The following is a 16,165-nucleotide window of genomic DNA, read 5'->3' as shown; positions in this document are numbered from 1 at the left end:
AGTTGGAGCATTCCTATTAATTCCTAGTGGTTTTACTCCCTAAGTGAGTGAACACAAACAGTTAAGAGCAATGGTGGATGCACCCACAGAGGCTTTCTGTGAGTCATTCCTGGCTCGGCAGTTGCTGTGGGGTTTCCACAGTCCAGGGCTGCAGGTCCTGCTGGCCCGGCTCCTCCTGCCCACAGCCCTGTGCTGCCCAGCTCCCTGCCCTGCCCGTGCTCTGCCGTGGGGGGATGCACATGGTGTGTGCCCTCTGACAGCTCCACGCAATCAAATCTGGTGCATTCTGCTGACTGGAGCAAAACAGGCTGTGCTATGATGATGATGATGACTGTGGCTGTTTCTACCACTGTGATGCCCATGGGAACCTAAATATACAAAAACAAGACATCCAAAATGATGGCTCTTCGGCCCCACTTACGCAGAATGTGTTTCTCAGGGGGGATACAAGTCGGTGTGTTAGCTACTGCCATGAACTCTTTAGGCAGTGCTTTGAAGTCCTGCCACGCTGCTGCAGCAGAGCAGGAGACAAGAGGCGTCTCTCCCACCCCACACAGCAGGACCCTGACTGCAGTACTGCATCAGTACCAAGAATAAACCCCACGTGAACATCCACTGCACGTTTCAAAGCCAAGTTCCTGCAGGAGCAGCACACCTCCATGCTGCATGCCAGGGTGGGCAGAGCCCAGGACTGGCACATGACAGTGGGAGACAGACACGACCCACCAAGGCCACCTGGCAATAGGCATAGAAGGAGGTGGTCTGGAAAAGAGCAAAAGAGGAACATCTGGGAAATGCTGCAGCTTTGAAATAACACCCACAGACAGCAGTGATGCCCCTTTGGCCCAAAGCACGGCCAGGAAATGAAAAACATAATGCAAAAATACCCTGGGGCAGAGTCTTTTCTCAGAGGAAAGGAGCTGCCATGCCAAGGGGGACCTTAGCACCACCGCTAATTCAGTGCAGAAACTGCTTGGACATGACGGGAGCAAAGGGAGAAGCCTCACAGCAAGCAGGTAAATCAGTGACAGAATCTGAGCAGCAGTGACAAGATTGCTGCTGCAGGAACCACAGCTCTTGATACCCTGACCTTGGCAAATATGTGTCTCAGTCAGAAAAATGCATGCAGTAATTTCCTTTGTTTACAAAATGCACACTAAAAAATAATAATAATAATAAAAAAGACACAGGCTTCTCCTTCAGAAGAGCCAGCCAGCACGCTTTGCATTACTCTGATGTCAGGGTTACCCCTGAGGAAGTTGCAGAAGGTTTTCATTAATTTCTAAGTGCAGGCTTCCACCAAGGCAGTGTTTCTGGATCCAGCCAGAGTGCTGCAGTATCATAAGGACAATAAATAAACTGTGGAGTCACATCAGCTTGAACTATTTTTATGGCATGTATTACAAATACACCCAAACATCCCATTTCTCCAGCATGTATTTTTACCACCACAACGTCTGTGTGAGGTACAAAGTGGTAACATTTTCTTTTTAAGACAGATGAAGATTTATGGCACTCGGGTGGAAGGAGGAACTCCACGGGATTTTTCCAAAGCACCTGTGTATTCATTTGTAGGTGCCAGCTGTCACATAGACATGCTCTGCCTCTCCTGGGGCCACCAGGCTCATTTGGGGAGCCCGGGGGAAAGCAGAGCCTGACTGGGGGGCTGCTTCCACCACCAGGCCGTTTTCCTTCCATTTGTGCCTTTGACTTTCAAGCAGTTTCTGAGTTTTTCAGTGGCCAGTTAAAACTCTCCTTTTGCTGCTGTTTCCACATATTTGTCTCTCCTCTGTCAGCTGCAGGTGAAGCTGCTTTGGGAGCAATTCAGATGCAAAACTTGGCTTAACACCCTTTGGCAGCACACACCCCATTTATGTAGCTTCTTAGCATCAAAAAGTCCTCAAGCTCTCTCAACCCAACCACCACAAGCCTTCTCCTTTGGTCCCAGATGTTTCTATCAGAGAGATCCCATCCTAGCAGGAGGATGGAAACCAGCCCTGCAGCCCATGCTGAAACCTGCCTTAGCTGTGTTATGGAGAGTGGAGAACTGCAGAGGGTTCCCTAATTCTCCTGTCCCCCCATCTCTTTGGTTGCTTCCCTCACACCTCCTGTACTTCCCCTCCACTGGAAAGGCTTAATGATGCCCACTTAAAAGATCTGTAGGTTAAAAAAAACCAAACAGAAGTGTTATGTTTTGCTTGTTCAAACAAAAGAAGACACCTGTGTACACATCTCCACTTGGGGACAGGACAAGAGAACAAACAAGCAGCAGGTGTTTGTCGTGCTGATCAGTGGATGCAGAGAGATGCAGGGAAGTGGTGGCAACAGGCTGAGCTTCACAGGTTCCAGAGACAAACTGGCCCAGGGCAGCAGCAGGACAGGCTGTGGGCACCACCCAGCATGGCTGGATGTGCGATACAGGCTGGGAACGGTGCGCCTGTGGGTAGCTGGGCAGGAAGGAAAGGCAATAAATATCTCTCTCCTGCATTTGGGAGGAAGCCAGATGAAGCATTCCTGTCACGAGGGTGAAATGCTTTCCACTCTAACAGTAACTCAGGAGGATGTTAAACAATAGTTGCATAAGGTAAACATTAAAAACTCAGCAGGCTGGGTATCCCGCATCTCAAAAATAAAATTAAAAAAAAAAATCTGATTTTAAAAATCCAAGCTATTAATGATGACATTCAGCAAGACAAGGGAGCCTGGAAAAGCTCCAGAGAACAAGCAAGCTGATATTATGCCAGCATTTAAAAAAAGTAAACAGGATGGCCTTGTAAACAGGTGTGTCTATTCGACAGACATCACATGCAAAATAATGACCAAGAAATATGTGATCACGTTGATAAAGATTTAAAGCAGAGAAATATAAATATCAATCATCAGCGATTACAGACAATAAGCCTTCAGACTAACATGATAATTTTTTTGGCACTGCATGTTCTTAAATATCAGAGAGCAAGCTGGCTGGTACAGAGCCATGTGAGATCAAGGAACAAGCTCACAGGTGACCTGGCCAAGTGTGAGGCAGCAGAGGAGATGCTCCCCATGGAGCTGTACCAAGGATGTGTTTGTAGCAGGGAGTGCTAAATAGTGTAAAGCTGATGACCTGGAGGGAAATGAAGTCATGATGGGCACAGCCTGTTGTCCTGGGAGCCCTTGGGATCCCTGGGGCAGTGGGCCCATACACAGTGAAAGATGCTCATTGTCTGCAATAGAGCCCAACCGGTACTGAGGTGGGCCTTGGAGGCCAGAACAAACCAGTGTCCATCTCCGTCACACTCTTGCACCCAAGCTGGGGCCCAGACAGCCCAGCAACACCTGCTGTGCTGGGACTGAGCCCCCTCCTTGCCAAAATTATCCTATTTGGAAGAGAGGAGTTCAAAAGGAATTGGATAAGGCAAGGGAAAAGAAAGACCCTGAGGGCTCAGTGCAGCAGCACATCCCATGCTCACAGGAAGAGAGTGCTTCCCCATGGCCTGCTTGGCCCCTGCCACAGGGGGACACAGCCCCAGCCTCTGCCCTGACCAGCAGCGCTGTGCTTTTATTCTGACACAGTGCACTGGGAATGTTGAACCCCTGTTGGACTTGCAGACCACAGTGACGAGCAGCGGACCGTGAATTCCACTGTGAGTTTATGGGTAAAAGGCTTGTTCCTTTTCCCTGTTCAAACATTCAGACACTGGCAGCAACCGGCTAAGAGGTTAAAGTCGCTCTACATTTGAGACTCCCATTCCCACAATCAGAATAGTGTGTCCTAGTCCAGTGTCCCAAAGGACACAGATGCATAAGGAGATTTGGATGCGAGTCAAGAAGTGGAAAATGGAAAATATGCCTTAAAGCAAAAGGGACTTTCATCAGTTCAGTCTTTCATTAAAAAGGATCAGGAAAGCTTGATCATAATATCCGACTCCTCTCTCTGGGACCAACAGCTCAGGGGCTCACTCCCTGGCTGAGAAGATCCACTGACTGGAAGGGAATTAAAGAAATGCAGCCTCAATCTAAGGTGCAACAAGAAAAATAGTTTTTAGAACGACCTACCAACCACTGTAGCTGAGACACATCAGTTCAAGATCAACTGTTTTCCTAACAACAGTGCTCTAATTTTCTCGAGAATGAATTCACGGCAGCCTGTGTCATGCAGGAAGTTACGCTGGCGAGCCCAGCCAGCCTCCCCGGCTTTATAATCTACGGAAAAAAATCCTGCCTGTGTTTCCCTTCTTCCCGTCCAAGTGTGTGAAAGGTCTGGCCGGCCCCACTGGAGGCGTTTTTGGGAGAGCCAGGTTAGCGTGGGCAGCAGGCAGCTGTGCCGTGCCTGTGTCCCACACTGCCCGAATCACCCCGGCAGCTGCTGGCCCTGGTGCTCCTGCACTGGGGCATTTTAGCTTTATAAGGAAGCCAGTCTGGGGGGACAAAGGGAAGCAGCATCCTAGAGCTGAGGCTCCACGAATGACGGGTGCCAGGGATCTGACACACACAGTATTCTGCCTTCCTTTCCAACCACAGCAGGGATGTGAGACAGAGCAGGGCACAGGCATTCACATGGTGCTCAGCCCATCACGGGGAACAGCCCTGCAGGCTCTCACTCCCTGGCCCTCAGGCTCCAGTTTTTTGCACAAACCCCTCACACTGGAACAGTAATGTGCCTCCTCTGCCCTCACCCTGCAGTCAGTGTCTCCTGAGAGAACTGGAACCTCCGTGTTGTTTAGGAGCAAGAAAGCAATTCCATCAGTCTGGCTGGGATGGTGCCACTGCAGACTCCACTGGGCTCATTCCTAGCGGAGCAGCTTTGCCATCTTATAAGCTGTTTGTGCTTCCAGCTCAACTTTCTACTTCCCAGCACTTTTCAAGGGCCAGCACATCAAAATGGGTCGATAACTGCCCTAGTCACAGCTTTGTGGAAGGTTTTGTTTTGGGAGAAGGGCTCACAGCCTCTACAAATAAGCTGGATCTGATTAGTTCATAGGCAAGCAGTGCAGGAGCAGCTGCCGGCTCTATCTGCTGAGTGGAGATTTCCTCACCCGAAGATTGCTGACAGATGCTATTGAGTAAAACACAGTGCTGGCTTTCACCAGAAGTCAAAAAGGAAGTCCAGGCAAGTGCAGCAAGAGGCACGACAGTTTTCCTTTAGGATAGTGCTGCATGTACTGATGTGCTCCATGGGGATGCGCCCCCACCTTTAATCTCAGAGGAATCTCTCACTGGGCAGATTATATGTTACAGCTCAAGGGCACAAAGCAAAGATGGCTTCACAATGCCCAGTTCTAAAGAGAAATGGCCAATCCAGAAGTGCCACAGTCCTGAGCAGATTGAAGTATGTCTCTGAAGTGATAAATCGATCCTGAAGTAGCTAGGAAACTTTATAGGAAACACAGAAGCAGACAAGCATGGAAATGAAATTGGATCTAGCTGGGATTTGCTGCAGTATCAGAATACAGAAACTCTGTGCTTCTGTTCCTGAAGTGCTGCCTTCTTGCTGTGGGCCTTGTAATAGTCTTTCCCAGTATTTTGCTTTCTGGGGAATAGTCAGAATTGGTTTTCAATGCAGGAGATGTTTGCTGCTCGTGTTTGTACCCTGCTGACTCACTCTACAACACCTCTTTACCCATAAACCTGCAGCTCCAACACTCAGCCTCCAACATTTTCAGTGTATTTTAGACTGGAGATGCTCTGTGCTTCCCCAGAGGGAAATGAGAGTTCCTGAGAGATGGATACCAGTGTCTCACAGTGTGCATAACGAGGTCTTTATTCAACAAGAGGGAGTAAAGAAAGAACATACTGAGTGACCAAGCAGAAACAAGGAGCAGAGTGCTCCATGCAGTCTTCAGGTTCTGTATCAGGAAAGGGTAGTTATCCTTCAGGCCAGACCCGGAGAAGATGGGATCAATACCATAACCAAAGTCCTCTGCTCTGGCTGAACAGAGAAGTAGTTGTGTCCTGGAGATGTGGCCACCAGCAGCTCCACACACGCCACCCAGCAATAAACAAAACCCAGGGAAGGGCCCTTAACCCCTATCTCCCTGGATATGGTATGTGGCTATGTAAAGGGACTAGTCCTAGAAGGAATCCAAGTAGGGTGGCTGCAGCAGTAACAACACTGCTGTTCCCTGGGTCTGGTTCATCTCAGCTCACCTCTGGTATGGATGCATTGAGGCAGATTTGATGTTTGTTTTTATGCCACTTGGCATTTTTCCTAAAGAGAGGGAAAAAAAAAAAGAAAAAGCAGTGCAAAATCAGCATATGGGAGAACATTTGCTCAGGAGCATGCAAGAGTCACAACAACCCCATCTGGGCTTTTCTTGTTCCACTCCAGGCTTATCTGCTACAGCATCTTCCAGCTTCTGATCTAACACAATCAATCTCTTCTACAAACTGGCATCTTTCCCTGTTGAGAAATCTTCTTGACAACTCCTGTGTCCCTCTGTTATCCCCTCACATTCTATCCTTGTTCCACCCTAAGGAAGCCTTTCTCTTTGTCAGGAGGCTCCTACATCACTGTTGGACTTAGTTTCACAGAAGTTGCTGGCAGCAGCACTCACAGAAGAACCCAGACTGATCTTCACTTCCATTTCAGAGAGGCAAACACAGAGCCTGTATGCCCTTACACGCAGCATTATTTACAGTCAGGGTGTATATTTAAATTACTAAGCCTCTCTGAGATCTCTTCATTTCTTGTAACCACATCCACCTCTTGGGCATTATTACTCTTTGCTGATACCAATCACACATGGAAGCATGTTCAAAGCTTACTAGCAGCCTACAGTGAGTGTACAGTGCTAGACAAAACTGAAATGTCTGAAAAATAAACAGTGATTAAAGAGCAGCTCAGAGGGATATTCAAAGAACACTCCTTCAGTGTCTTCAAATTAAAACAGGAAAAAAAAGGACAACTTCTGGAAGTTAAAACTGTAGTGCAGCAGGACAAGAAAAGAAAAGATTTGATAAGCAAATGCCTAAAAGAATAAAGATTATTAAACTTTCTCAAACATATCCAAAATGGGTCATTGCCAGCAATAAATGGGCAGGCAACTGATATATCACTTCAGTGCTAACAAGCAGTACACAAATACTGTTAGACACTACTCCAAAAGCAAGTGAAAAGGACTGCACAGTTCACCTGCATCTGGGACACTGTGAGCAATTTGGGTGTTCCCAGTCTTGGAAACAAAGAGAAAAAGTGCAGGTCAGAGTGACAAGGATGTTCCAAGTTATCATTTTCACACGAAGTCACATTAAAGAGAATAGGACTCATAAGCTAAGGGGAAAAAAAAATTAAAAATGGACAAAGGGAGGAGACATGACAGATTTCCAAAACATGAAAACTAGTATGGAGAAGGTGAGGAATCATTACTCGCCATTTCTCACAACATGGGTAAAAAGGAAACATGCAAGAAAATTATCAAGAAAAAGATTTAAACATAAAAAGGATTATTTTAAAAGCAAAACATGCAATAGAGCTGTGGGATGGATTGCTATATGTGTTGTAGAAGTCAAAACTGTAATTCAAACAGGAACTGCAGAAATCAATGGCTGCTGTACCCACTGGTACAAAAAAAAACTGGCTTAATATCCCTGAAAAATGACTGTTGTCAAGATATACCTTTTTCTTGTATTCTTTCAGCCTCAGCTATGGGCATAATCAAAAGCAGAATAGTGAGACTGACCTTTGGTAAAATCCACTATAGCTGCTCTTATCAAAAGGGACCTTACCCCTAACACAGGCTGGACAGGAGCTCTTGTTACCAGGGTGCTCTGCCTGGGCTACAGAAGGGCCTGTGTTACCATCCTGGATACAGTGTTTATGGGGTCTTTGTTTTCAAATCGCAATGGAAGTTAATTTCTCTTACCTAAATACATATTTAACTCAGGATTAATATTGTTGCTCAAGTTCATTTCTGAACAACAGTCATTACACAGGCAAGAAAACACCAATTAGGATATCCGATATCCTGAATCGCAATTAACGTTATGACAGCACAGGGTTAGGCCTGTATGTCCCCCAGGCCAAACCCATTCCTGACAGCAGAGGACTTTTAAGGAGGAATAGCAGAACAGGGCAAGCCTGAAGTGACACCCCTGCAGAATACCCCAATACCCCCTCTGCTGCTAACATACTGGGGCTCAGGGTCATGGAATCAGAGTTGGTTTCTTCAAGATTAGCTGTTGACTGATTTTTCAAACAGAAATTTACATGCTTACTTATTTTTCCATCTCATATAAACACTATCTACCTATCACACTAGGCAATGTGCTCTACAGTCTAATTATTTCATATTCAGAAAAATATCTCACTTTTGTTCCAAGTTTACAAGCTCGTATTTTCATTGGAGCACTTTCACCAATCCTTCTGTATCCTGGGAGACAGTGAACAATCATTCCTCATTCACCTGCTGTATACAATTTGGGATATTACAGGTTTCCTTCTCCTTAGCCCAAAGCTATGGGATTTTACAGGCTTCCTTCTCCTTAGCCCAAAGCTATGGCCAATAGCAGAGAAGGTATCAGAACCACCCATAATATTGTAGGTGTGGGTGCCCAATGGATTTACAGAATGGCCTGAAGATACCATGTGTTCCTCTTCCAGTAATTGCAAACATTTGGGTTGCATTTCTGCCCCAACTGAGCAACCAATTGATGTCTTTAGAGAACTCATATCATGGATGTATTTCACAAATACAAGTAACTAGGTTAGAGTCCAGGTGCTGGATATGTACCGTCCAATTTGTACACCCATGTATTTCACTTTATGTTTCATACAAATGTAGCCTACTGCTATGAAGCAAAGTCCCTTGGTATGGGAAATCCTTCTGACTTTTTACAGACAACTTTTGGGTTTTTTCTTACCTTAAATAACTCATTGCCACCAAACTTCACCACTTCATTGCCTACCCACAACTTAAATTTGACAGGAAATCCCCCAGCATAGATCCCTGCAAAACTACACTGTGATCTCCCTCCATATTGATCCCTATGTTCACTAAGTCTCTTATTAAAATAGTATTGCAGTGGGAGTTAAGAAGCTGAAGCTGGTTGGCTGGGATCCATTTCAACCTCAGCTAATTTTAAGCAGGTATTGCTCCACTGTTGTAACTTGACTCATGTTAAGGCTAGAAAGGAAACTCATACTTAGTTACACCTCAGAGGTGACTGGGGAAGAATCTCTACATCTGCATTTGTCTCTCTTGCTCCATGGATTTCAACTGATCTCAGATAAGCAACTTCTTTACCTGGCTGTCCTGCTGGTGTCATCTGTACTCCTGCCAGCATTGGCTGCTGCTGAGCTGGTGCCCCTGTCATTGGGACCTGCTGGATGCCTGAAGCCCCTGCAATGATGGCACCAGCTCCTGGTTGGCCTGACTGGACAGATGCCCCTGAGCCTGGGGGTCTCCGGTTTGACAGCCCTTTCCCAAAGGCCACAGCTGCTACCAGTGCATTGGTATCTGCAGGGTTGAAAGTCTGCTTGTTCTGTCGTAAACCTGCAGAAAAAGAAGTTGTTATTTTCAGAAGTTACTTTTAGACTTAGCAATCAAAGTCTAAGGAGTAGCATAGCTGCTCCTGAATTTACTTTTTAGCTACTTTGGTTCATGTAATAGAGATGAGTTTTCTTACAAGCTCTCCTACAGGAGTCTCAGCAGGGTCAAAGAAACTGCAAAATCCAGGGACAAGGGTGATCCAAGAGCTTTTTCACTGACAGCAGGGCATAATCTGCTCAGGGAAGGAGGACAGAGGGAGCTAACTCCTCCATGCCCATGAGAAGTTCCCACTAAAGGCTCCATGCTCAATCCTACGGCAGTTAACAAGCACTGTGTTTTAGATAAACAAAGGCAACATCCCTTTTGAAGGCTCATGAGCGGCATGGTGTCTGCAAGTTTTTCTGCCACACATGTGCCCAGTTATACTGTTAATCCCAGAAACTAGACAGAAGCTGTGCTTGGGTCCTTGCTTACACTATGTGTGTGTCAAAGATAATGATAAAAACAATGCCACTGCCTTTAGGAGTTGTGCACAGCACTCCTGGGAACAGTGAACACAACCAGAAAAGGCTGGCCATGAGTCTGATGCACCCATCATCTAGAGGGCATCACACAAGAGCCTGCCAACAATGTAGTCTCCTTCAGAACACAGCTAAGGGGTTTCCCATTCACTGGCACTGCATTTTCACATCTATTTTTATTAATTAAAGTTATTTGAGAGGTTTTCTTGGCAAATACTTACCACTTCCTCAAAGAGGGATATGGAAAAGGGTTGGGATGACCTTCCTGCCATGCACAGGTCACACAAGCAGGACACATGGCACCCACAGGATCCCTTCTCAAACTAGGGACAGCCAATCTTGCATCTTCTGGAATGCTTTTGTTTATGCTGCTCAACTTCAATTCTCATACTTCAGCCTGTCTGTTATACCTGTTTTGCCTCTAATCTCTGAAGCCTGCTGCTTGAACCCCTGCACCCCACTTCCACCTCAGTGACATACCTCCACTTTCAGATTCACGCTCCTCCTTACTGATTTTCTCCAGCAGATTTGAGCACATTTTGTTCAGACTTTGGATCTGTTTCTGCAAAATGAAAACTGTCAGAAACTGCCAGAATATCTCCAACTCAGCACAAATCAGCAAGGAGAATGAACAAGCTTTCACTTCCCAGGGTCTGTGTAACCAACTGTAAGAATTTTGGTGGCTGAGCCTAGGGAGCCCAGTGCTAATGCACACAGGGCACTATGGGGATGAGATGGCCTCCACTTCTCTGACTGGTCCGATGGCACCTCCTGTGAACAGCCAGAGAGCTGGATACCCTGGTGAAACTGTGGAGGAAACCAAACCTCATCTAGGGTCAGCTGGAGAAATCTCAGACAGGAAAGGACAAAGCAAAAAAAAATAAACTTTCAGATGGAAGGGTGAAGGAAGCAGAGTTAAAGGGCATTGCGTGCCCTAGGGATAAGAGGCAGAAGTATCAAGCTGTTCTTTACCTACCTGTGCTGCATCAGGGCTAATTCGAGCTGCATCAGTGATCAGCTGCTTCTCCTGCTCCTCCACCTCAGGGTCGGGCTTAGTTCGGAGATGGTCAGGCACCACCTCATGGCTGAACACGGGCACACGCCCCTCCGTCTGCCGCTGCAATGTTGGACAAGCCTCACTCAGAGCTTCTGCCTCCAGCCCAGGGCACAGGCCATGGTGCTGGAACAAGGCCAGCATGCTGTGCAGAAACCTTGATCTGGGGAGCATTAGGAAGTTTTAACAACTCGTCTAGGAATTTGCATTGTGCCTGTTTAGTCAGAGCAACATATTTATGAATAGAACACCTCCTGTAAAGTGCATCCAGTGCACGTGAGGTGAAAATCCCTCAGCAAAGCAGCTCCCAGACAGAACTACTCGCTGCTTTTTCTTTCTCTACACCCAGGGCTGAGGAATGCCCAGCACAAGGAGTGGCAGGCTGGAGCAGACACACAAGCACTTTCTGATAATCAAGGGACACATCTTACCATGATCTCCTCATCACGGTCTGGAGACAGCACTAGGGGGATGATAACCTGGTTTCGCAGTAGTGGGGTCTTCTCATGCTTTAGCACTTTATTCAAGGTGTTCAGCTGCCCCGAGAGCAATGCAAAGCTGTCCAGAACTGATGGCCTGGGAAAGCAAATAAAGAAGATAAAACATGGAAAGGTATGCCACAGGTGGCTTTTCTCTCTTCTTCGTTCAAATGGCTGAGAAGTGAGGAAGTAACACTATTACTCCTCAAATCAGTCTACTCCAGACAGTGAGCAGTAAAACCCAGGGTTGAATATGCAGATGTGGACAAACCCCAGCCCCTACTGCAAATGTCTCAAATGTTGCAAATAGTTCAGGGATTACAAGCAGCACCATTGGAAGTGTCAGTTGTTTGGGATTTCAGCAACATACACAGGAGCAATTCTCTCCTTACCACTAACTCTCCCAGTGCAATTCTAGAGCAAGGTCTGAGAAATAATTTAACCCCTAGGCAGTACAGCCAGGAGAGACAATATTTATGGCTTGGCTATCCACACTAAGCAATAATGAAGCAAAGTAACTGATAATCTTGTCCCCTTCAGCTTGTTCCCACATGGGGATTCACCACCTCTCCTGCCTTCTGCAACATTAACTACAAATGTTAATGGCCTCTGAAGCTCTCTGCAATGGCAGACACTGTTTAAGATACGGTATGGTTTACTAAGTTGCAGCTATAACATCTTTATGCTCCACCAGGAGGAGAATGCCATCTTGCAAGTCTCTCAAACTGTGTGGTGAAACAGAACTAGCAAAACACAAAAGCTCAGTTTATATCAGAGCCAGAAAAAGCCAGAGAAGGCCAAAAAAATGCAGAAAGAACCATTGCTCATTTCACAGTGCATGTGGGTCTCTAAGATATTTCACCTGAGAACTTCCAGTCACTGCAGATGACTCTATTACTCTGCAGCATGAGATCAATGGATTTCAGCTGGTTTTCTGGTGGAAGACGGGTAGTGGTTCCTCCAGCACAAATATGAAAAGCAAATTTAAACCTACTGACACTAGGTTTCTAACGGTTTCTAACTAATCCTTTGAGCCAAGTCTGAACAGCTTCAGTGGCCAAGCGCCCCCAGCTCCAAGAGACACCTTACCAGGTGAGTCGGTCGTACTCGTTCTCCAGCTTGTAGATAAAACTGACCAAAGAGTTCTTCAGGTCGGCCACCTGACTGATGAGCGCCTCCAGGGTCAGCTCCAGCTGCTTCTCCTCTCTCTAAATTAAGGCAAGAAAGACAAAGGATGAGGACAAAGCTTAACATCCTCCCAAGGTATTGTGAATCCACATCCATGCATCCATAATCCAATTGGTCCTACAGCCAGCCTCCTTTTCAGAGGAAGCAAACAAAGACTCCAGAAATAAAAATCCTGTGGTTTCACATTGACCCCCTTCCCCTTGGGACATTTAGGCAATAGACTTGTGCCTCAGACAAATGCTTGGCCGGCTGTGCTCTTTAAGATCTAGATGAGCATAGTGAAGACATCACTTACATCTGCTTTTTACCACATCAGGCAAAGTCATCAAAGTTAGCGCATGCCACCTTTGTGAGCCATTTAAGCCAACTCAGCTCAAAGTAGATTAGCATTCTCTCAACTTTCTCTGACAGCAGCTGTGGGCACAGCGATGTCTTCATCCAAAACAGCCTTTGCAAAACGAGTACCAGGTCCGTGGCCTAAAGACTCCAGTTTGTGCTCTTTACCTCATTTACCTTCTTTCTGCCCAAGTGCCACCTCCAGCTGCCAAAGAAACTGGCAGCTGCTACCGTATTTGTGCCTTACTGGCTGCGGGAGGCCCTGCTGTGACACGGAAGGTGTCATACCCACACACACACCTCACCTCCTGCCTTTTGCTCGGATTACATTGTTTAAATAATCTTTTCCACTGATAACCCCATCCGGGTGAGGGAGGACGTTGACAGATAAAGTGTCAAGACAGGGGATCTGATGTCAAAGACACCAAGCCATGTCTTTGGCTCTTGCAAAAACCTCCTAAAATCCTATCTACTCTAACTTACTCATACTACAGTATTGCGCAAAATATAATTAAAGTCTCAGCCCTAATGAACTGCTCGTGTAAGTTGAGAACTGTACAATAATAATCCATGAGGAGGGTGGGACAAAGCAATCAAATAATAGAAAGGGAATACCGATTGGGAAAGCAGATAGAGTGACTCAGGCTGCTGGCACGCTTGCTATTGGGTTTGTTGTTGCACTGCTTAAATACACTGGACCAGTGTAAGCTTCACAGGAGAGGTTATCAGGCATCTCCCATGTTCATGAGAACACAATATCATTCTATTTTATTTATATTCTGACAAGTCAGTAATTATTGACAGGACTTCATTTTAGCCACCTTAGAATAACAGCTGAGTTGACCTTGTTAAAATTTGATCCCCCGTCCATGGAGTGGGTTCATGGAAGGGATTGCTGCTGGTTGTCCCACCTAGAGACAAAGGCACCCTCCTCCATCTTGTGACAGGACTAGTCAGTTCCTGTCCAATTAAGAAATGAGCCTACAACTGTTTGTGTGCACTGTGTTTGTGCAAGAAGATTAACTACTGCCTGTATTACAAGCTGGGCAGGTAGCCAGTGTTCTACTACAGGGGTGCCAGGCATATGCACCCATAACAATTCCCCTGGCCCGCTGCCTGTGCTTATCCAAGAAGCCTTCAAGATGAATGAAATCCCATTGCATGTGGCCTGCTCCAAGCCTCCTTCTTTCCCAGGCTCTTCCCAAAGCCATAAGGAGCTGGAAGCAGACGTAAGCAGTGCAAAGCATGCGTACAATAAGACTGACCAGTGATTCTAAGGAATGCCATGCCTCTCTGCCGTGCCTGCCTCTTGTGCCTCTCACAGGGAATGCTTTAAGGAGTTTGTTAGCAATGCTAAATTGCTCAGAGGTAGTAAAGACAGGGCTTATTGGAGGGGTTTTTGTTGCAGCACCTGCTGATAGGGAGCAACTGAGAGATAAAGGTGAAATTCAGAGTAGGTAAATGTAAGCAATGCATTCGGCAGAACAAAGGGGGAAAAAAATCATGACTGGCAAAACAAAGGGGAACACTCCCGCCCCGCCCGGACTTTCTGTACACAATGACATTCTCTGAGCTGATAATGTTGTTACTCATCAACAAGATCTTGGGATTATCTGAGGATAACTCGTGAAAGCATCTGCCCAAGGCTCAAAAGGCAGTCAAGGAAGTGACCATAGGATTTATTAGGAAAGCAACAGAAAGCTAAGCATCCTTATGTGACCGCATAAATGCATGCCTGATTTGCATCTTCAGTATTACGAGTCACTCTTGTCCCTCCAGCTGAAAAGGGATAATGTAGGAATAAGTACTAATAAAGGCAACAAGCATGATCAAGACTATTCATAGTTCTACAAATGCATCAATTAAAAACAGTAAAGAGACTGGTACACACAAGGAGAGAAAATGTAAAAATACCCTATAGATAAGGAATTGCGGGACAATCCATTTTAACTTTCTTTACCGGTAGGACAACCAGGAGACTTGCACGAAGCCAGCAGGCAGAGGTTTCAAACCAAAGGAGGCAGATCTTTACAGCCTGTTAACCTGTCATTAACCTCCGCAACTCTTGCACATAATGGATGCTACAAATTCACAGCATTTCAAAAAAAAAAGTAACCAGGTCCTCCTCCCATTGATGAAATTTCATTCGAGGCTATTCAACACAAGGGATACGCCAGCAACAGTCTACACAGAATGACACCCATCAGCGTGTTTTGCTCTCACGACTTCATCTGGGCACCGGTGGCAAAGCCAGGCTGGTGGCAAAGCCAGGCTGCTGGGGCAGGGGGGCCTTTGGTCTGAGGGCTCTCACCCAGGGCTGCAGCCGGGGCTGAGAGGGGCCGGTGCGCTCAGACAGCCGTACGCACCGCCACCCACCCCACAGCCGCGCAGCAACAAGAGAGAGGCCGCTGCACGGGGGAGCACCACGATTTCGGCCTCCCGCCTGGGCTGCCCCGGCCGCGGCTGTGCCCGGTCCCTGCGGAGCCCCCCGGCCCCGCTCCCCGGCCCTCACCTGCATGGCGGCGCTGGCAGCGGCGCTGGCAGGGGCGATGGCGGCGCTGGCACCGCCCCGGTGTCCCGGGAGAGCGGCGCTTCCGGGGGCGGGGCCGCGCCGACATGGCGGGGGCCGAGCGGCCCGACGGGGAGGTGGGAGCGGGCCGGGCTGGGCTCTGCGGGGAGCGGGGCGGCGGGGCTGGGCTCGGCCGGGAGCAGGCCGGGGAGCAGGGGCTCGGCGAGGGCCGGGGGTGGCGCGGGGCCCGGGGCCGCGGTGGGGAGCAGCGGGGCTGCCCCGGTGCGGGGCCGCAGCAGCCCGGGGTGAGCGGCGCTGGCCGGGGGCTCCTGCGGGGCTGACCTGTGATCCCGCCGCAGGTGGAGGAGGCTGGACACGTGTTCCTCCTGATGAAGAAGGACTACCGCATCTCCCGCAACGTGCGCCTCGCCTGGGTGCTCAGCCGCCTGCACCAGGTCATCCGGGCCGTGCCCGAGCCCGAGCTGGTGAGTCGGTGTCCGGGGCTGGAGGGGTCGCCGCGGCTGGTGCTGCGCCACCCGGCAGCGCCTGGACCCTGCAGAGCATCCGAACCCGGCTCCTTTCTCTGATTCTTCCTGTGACGTGGATTC

The 16,165-nt window shown here is 47.8% G+C and overlaps 2 protein-coding genes across 9 annotated transcripts in view; one reads left to right on the top strand and one right to left on the bottom strand.

Annotated features, from left to right (window-relative positions):
• Positions 1-5,709: 5,709 nt before the first annotated feature.
• MED8 (mediator complex subunit 8) lies at positions 5,710-16,052 on the bottom strand. 2 transcript variants are annotated; one of them, XM_017824651.1, is made up of 7 exons: positions 15,900-16,052; positions 12,614-12,732; positions 11,477-11,621; positions 10,968-11,108; positions 10,472-10,553; positions 9,225-9,473; positions 5,710-6,190 (listed from the first exon to the last, which is right to left on the bottom strand). In XM_017824651.1, the coding sequence occupies exons 3-7, from the start codon at positions 11,477-11,479 to the stop codon at positions 6,126-6,128; spliced, it is 540 nt and encodes a 179-aa protein (XP_017680140.1). In that variant the 5' UTR covers positions 11,480-11,621; positions 12,614-12,732; positions 15,900-16,052; the 3' UTR covers positions 5,710-6,125. The 2 variants fall into 2 exon arrangements, with proteins under 2 accessions (XP_017680140.1, XP_017680138.1); XM_017824649.1 differs by lacking the exon at positions 15,900-16,052 and adding an exon at positions 15,561-15,651.
• SZT2 (seizure threshold 2 homolog (mouse)) overlaps positions 15,656-16,165 on the top strand; it is a 54,215-nt gene continuing 53,705 nt past the window's right edge. For all 7 annotated transcript variants that reach the window (XM_017824643.1, XM_017824639.1, XM_017824638.1 and 4 more), the window contains exons 1-2: positions 15,656-15,694; positions 15,917-16,042. In XM_017824643.1, the coding sequence (XP_017680132.1) occupies positions 15,665-15,694; positions 15,917-16,042 (156 nt within the window). In that variant the 5' untranslated portion in view covers positions 15,656-15,664. The remainder of the gene's footprint in view (positions 15,695-15,916; positions 16,043-16,165) is intronic.

This window comes from Lepidothrix coronata, unplaced genomic scaffold (genome assembly GCF_001604755.1).
Source record: "Lepidothrix coronata isolate B3197 unplaced genomic scaffold, Lepidothrix_coronata-1.0 Scaffold112, whole genome shotgun sequence".
In the NCBI taxonomy this organism is placed as follows: domain Eukaryota; kingdom Metazoa; phylum Chordata; class Aves; order Passeriformes; family Pipridae; genus Lepidothrix; species Lepidothrix coronata.
This window is presented reverse-complemented; position numbering and strand designations above follow the sequence as displayed.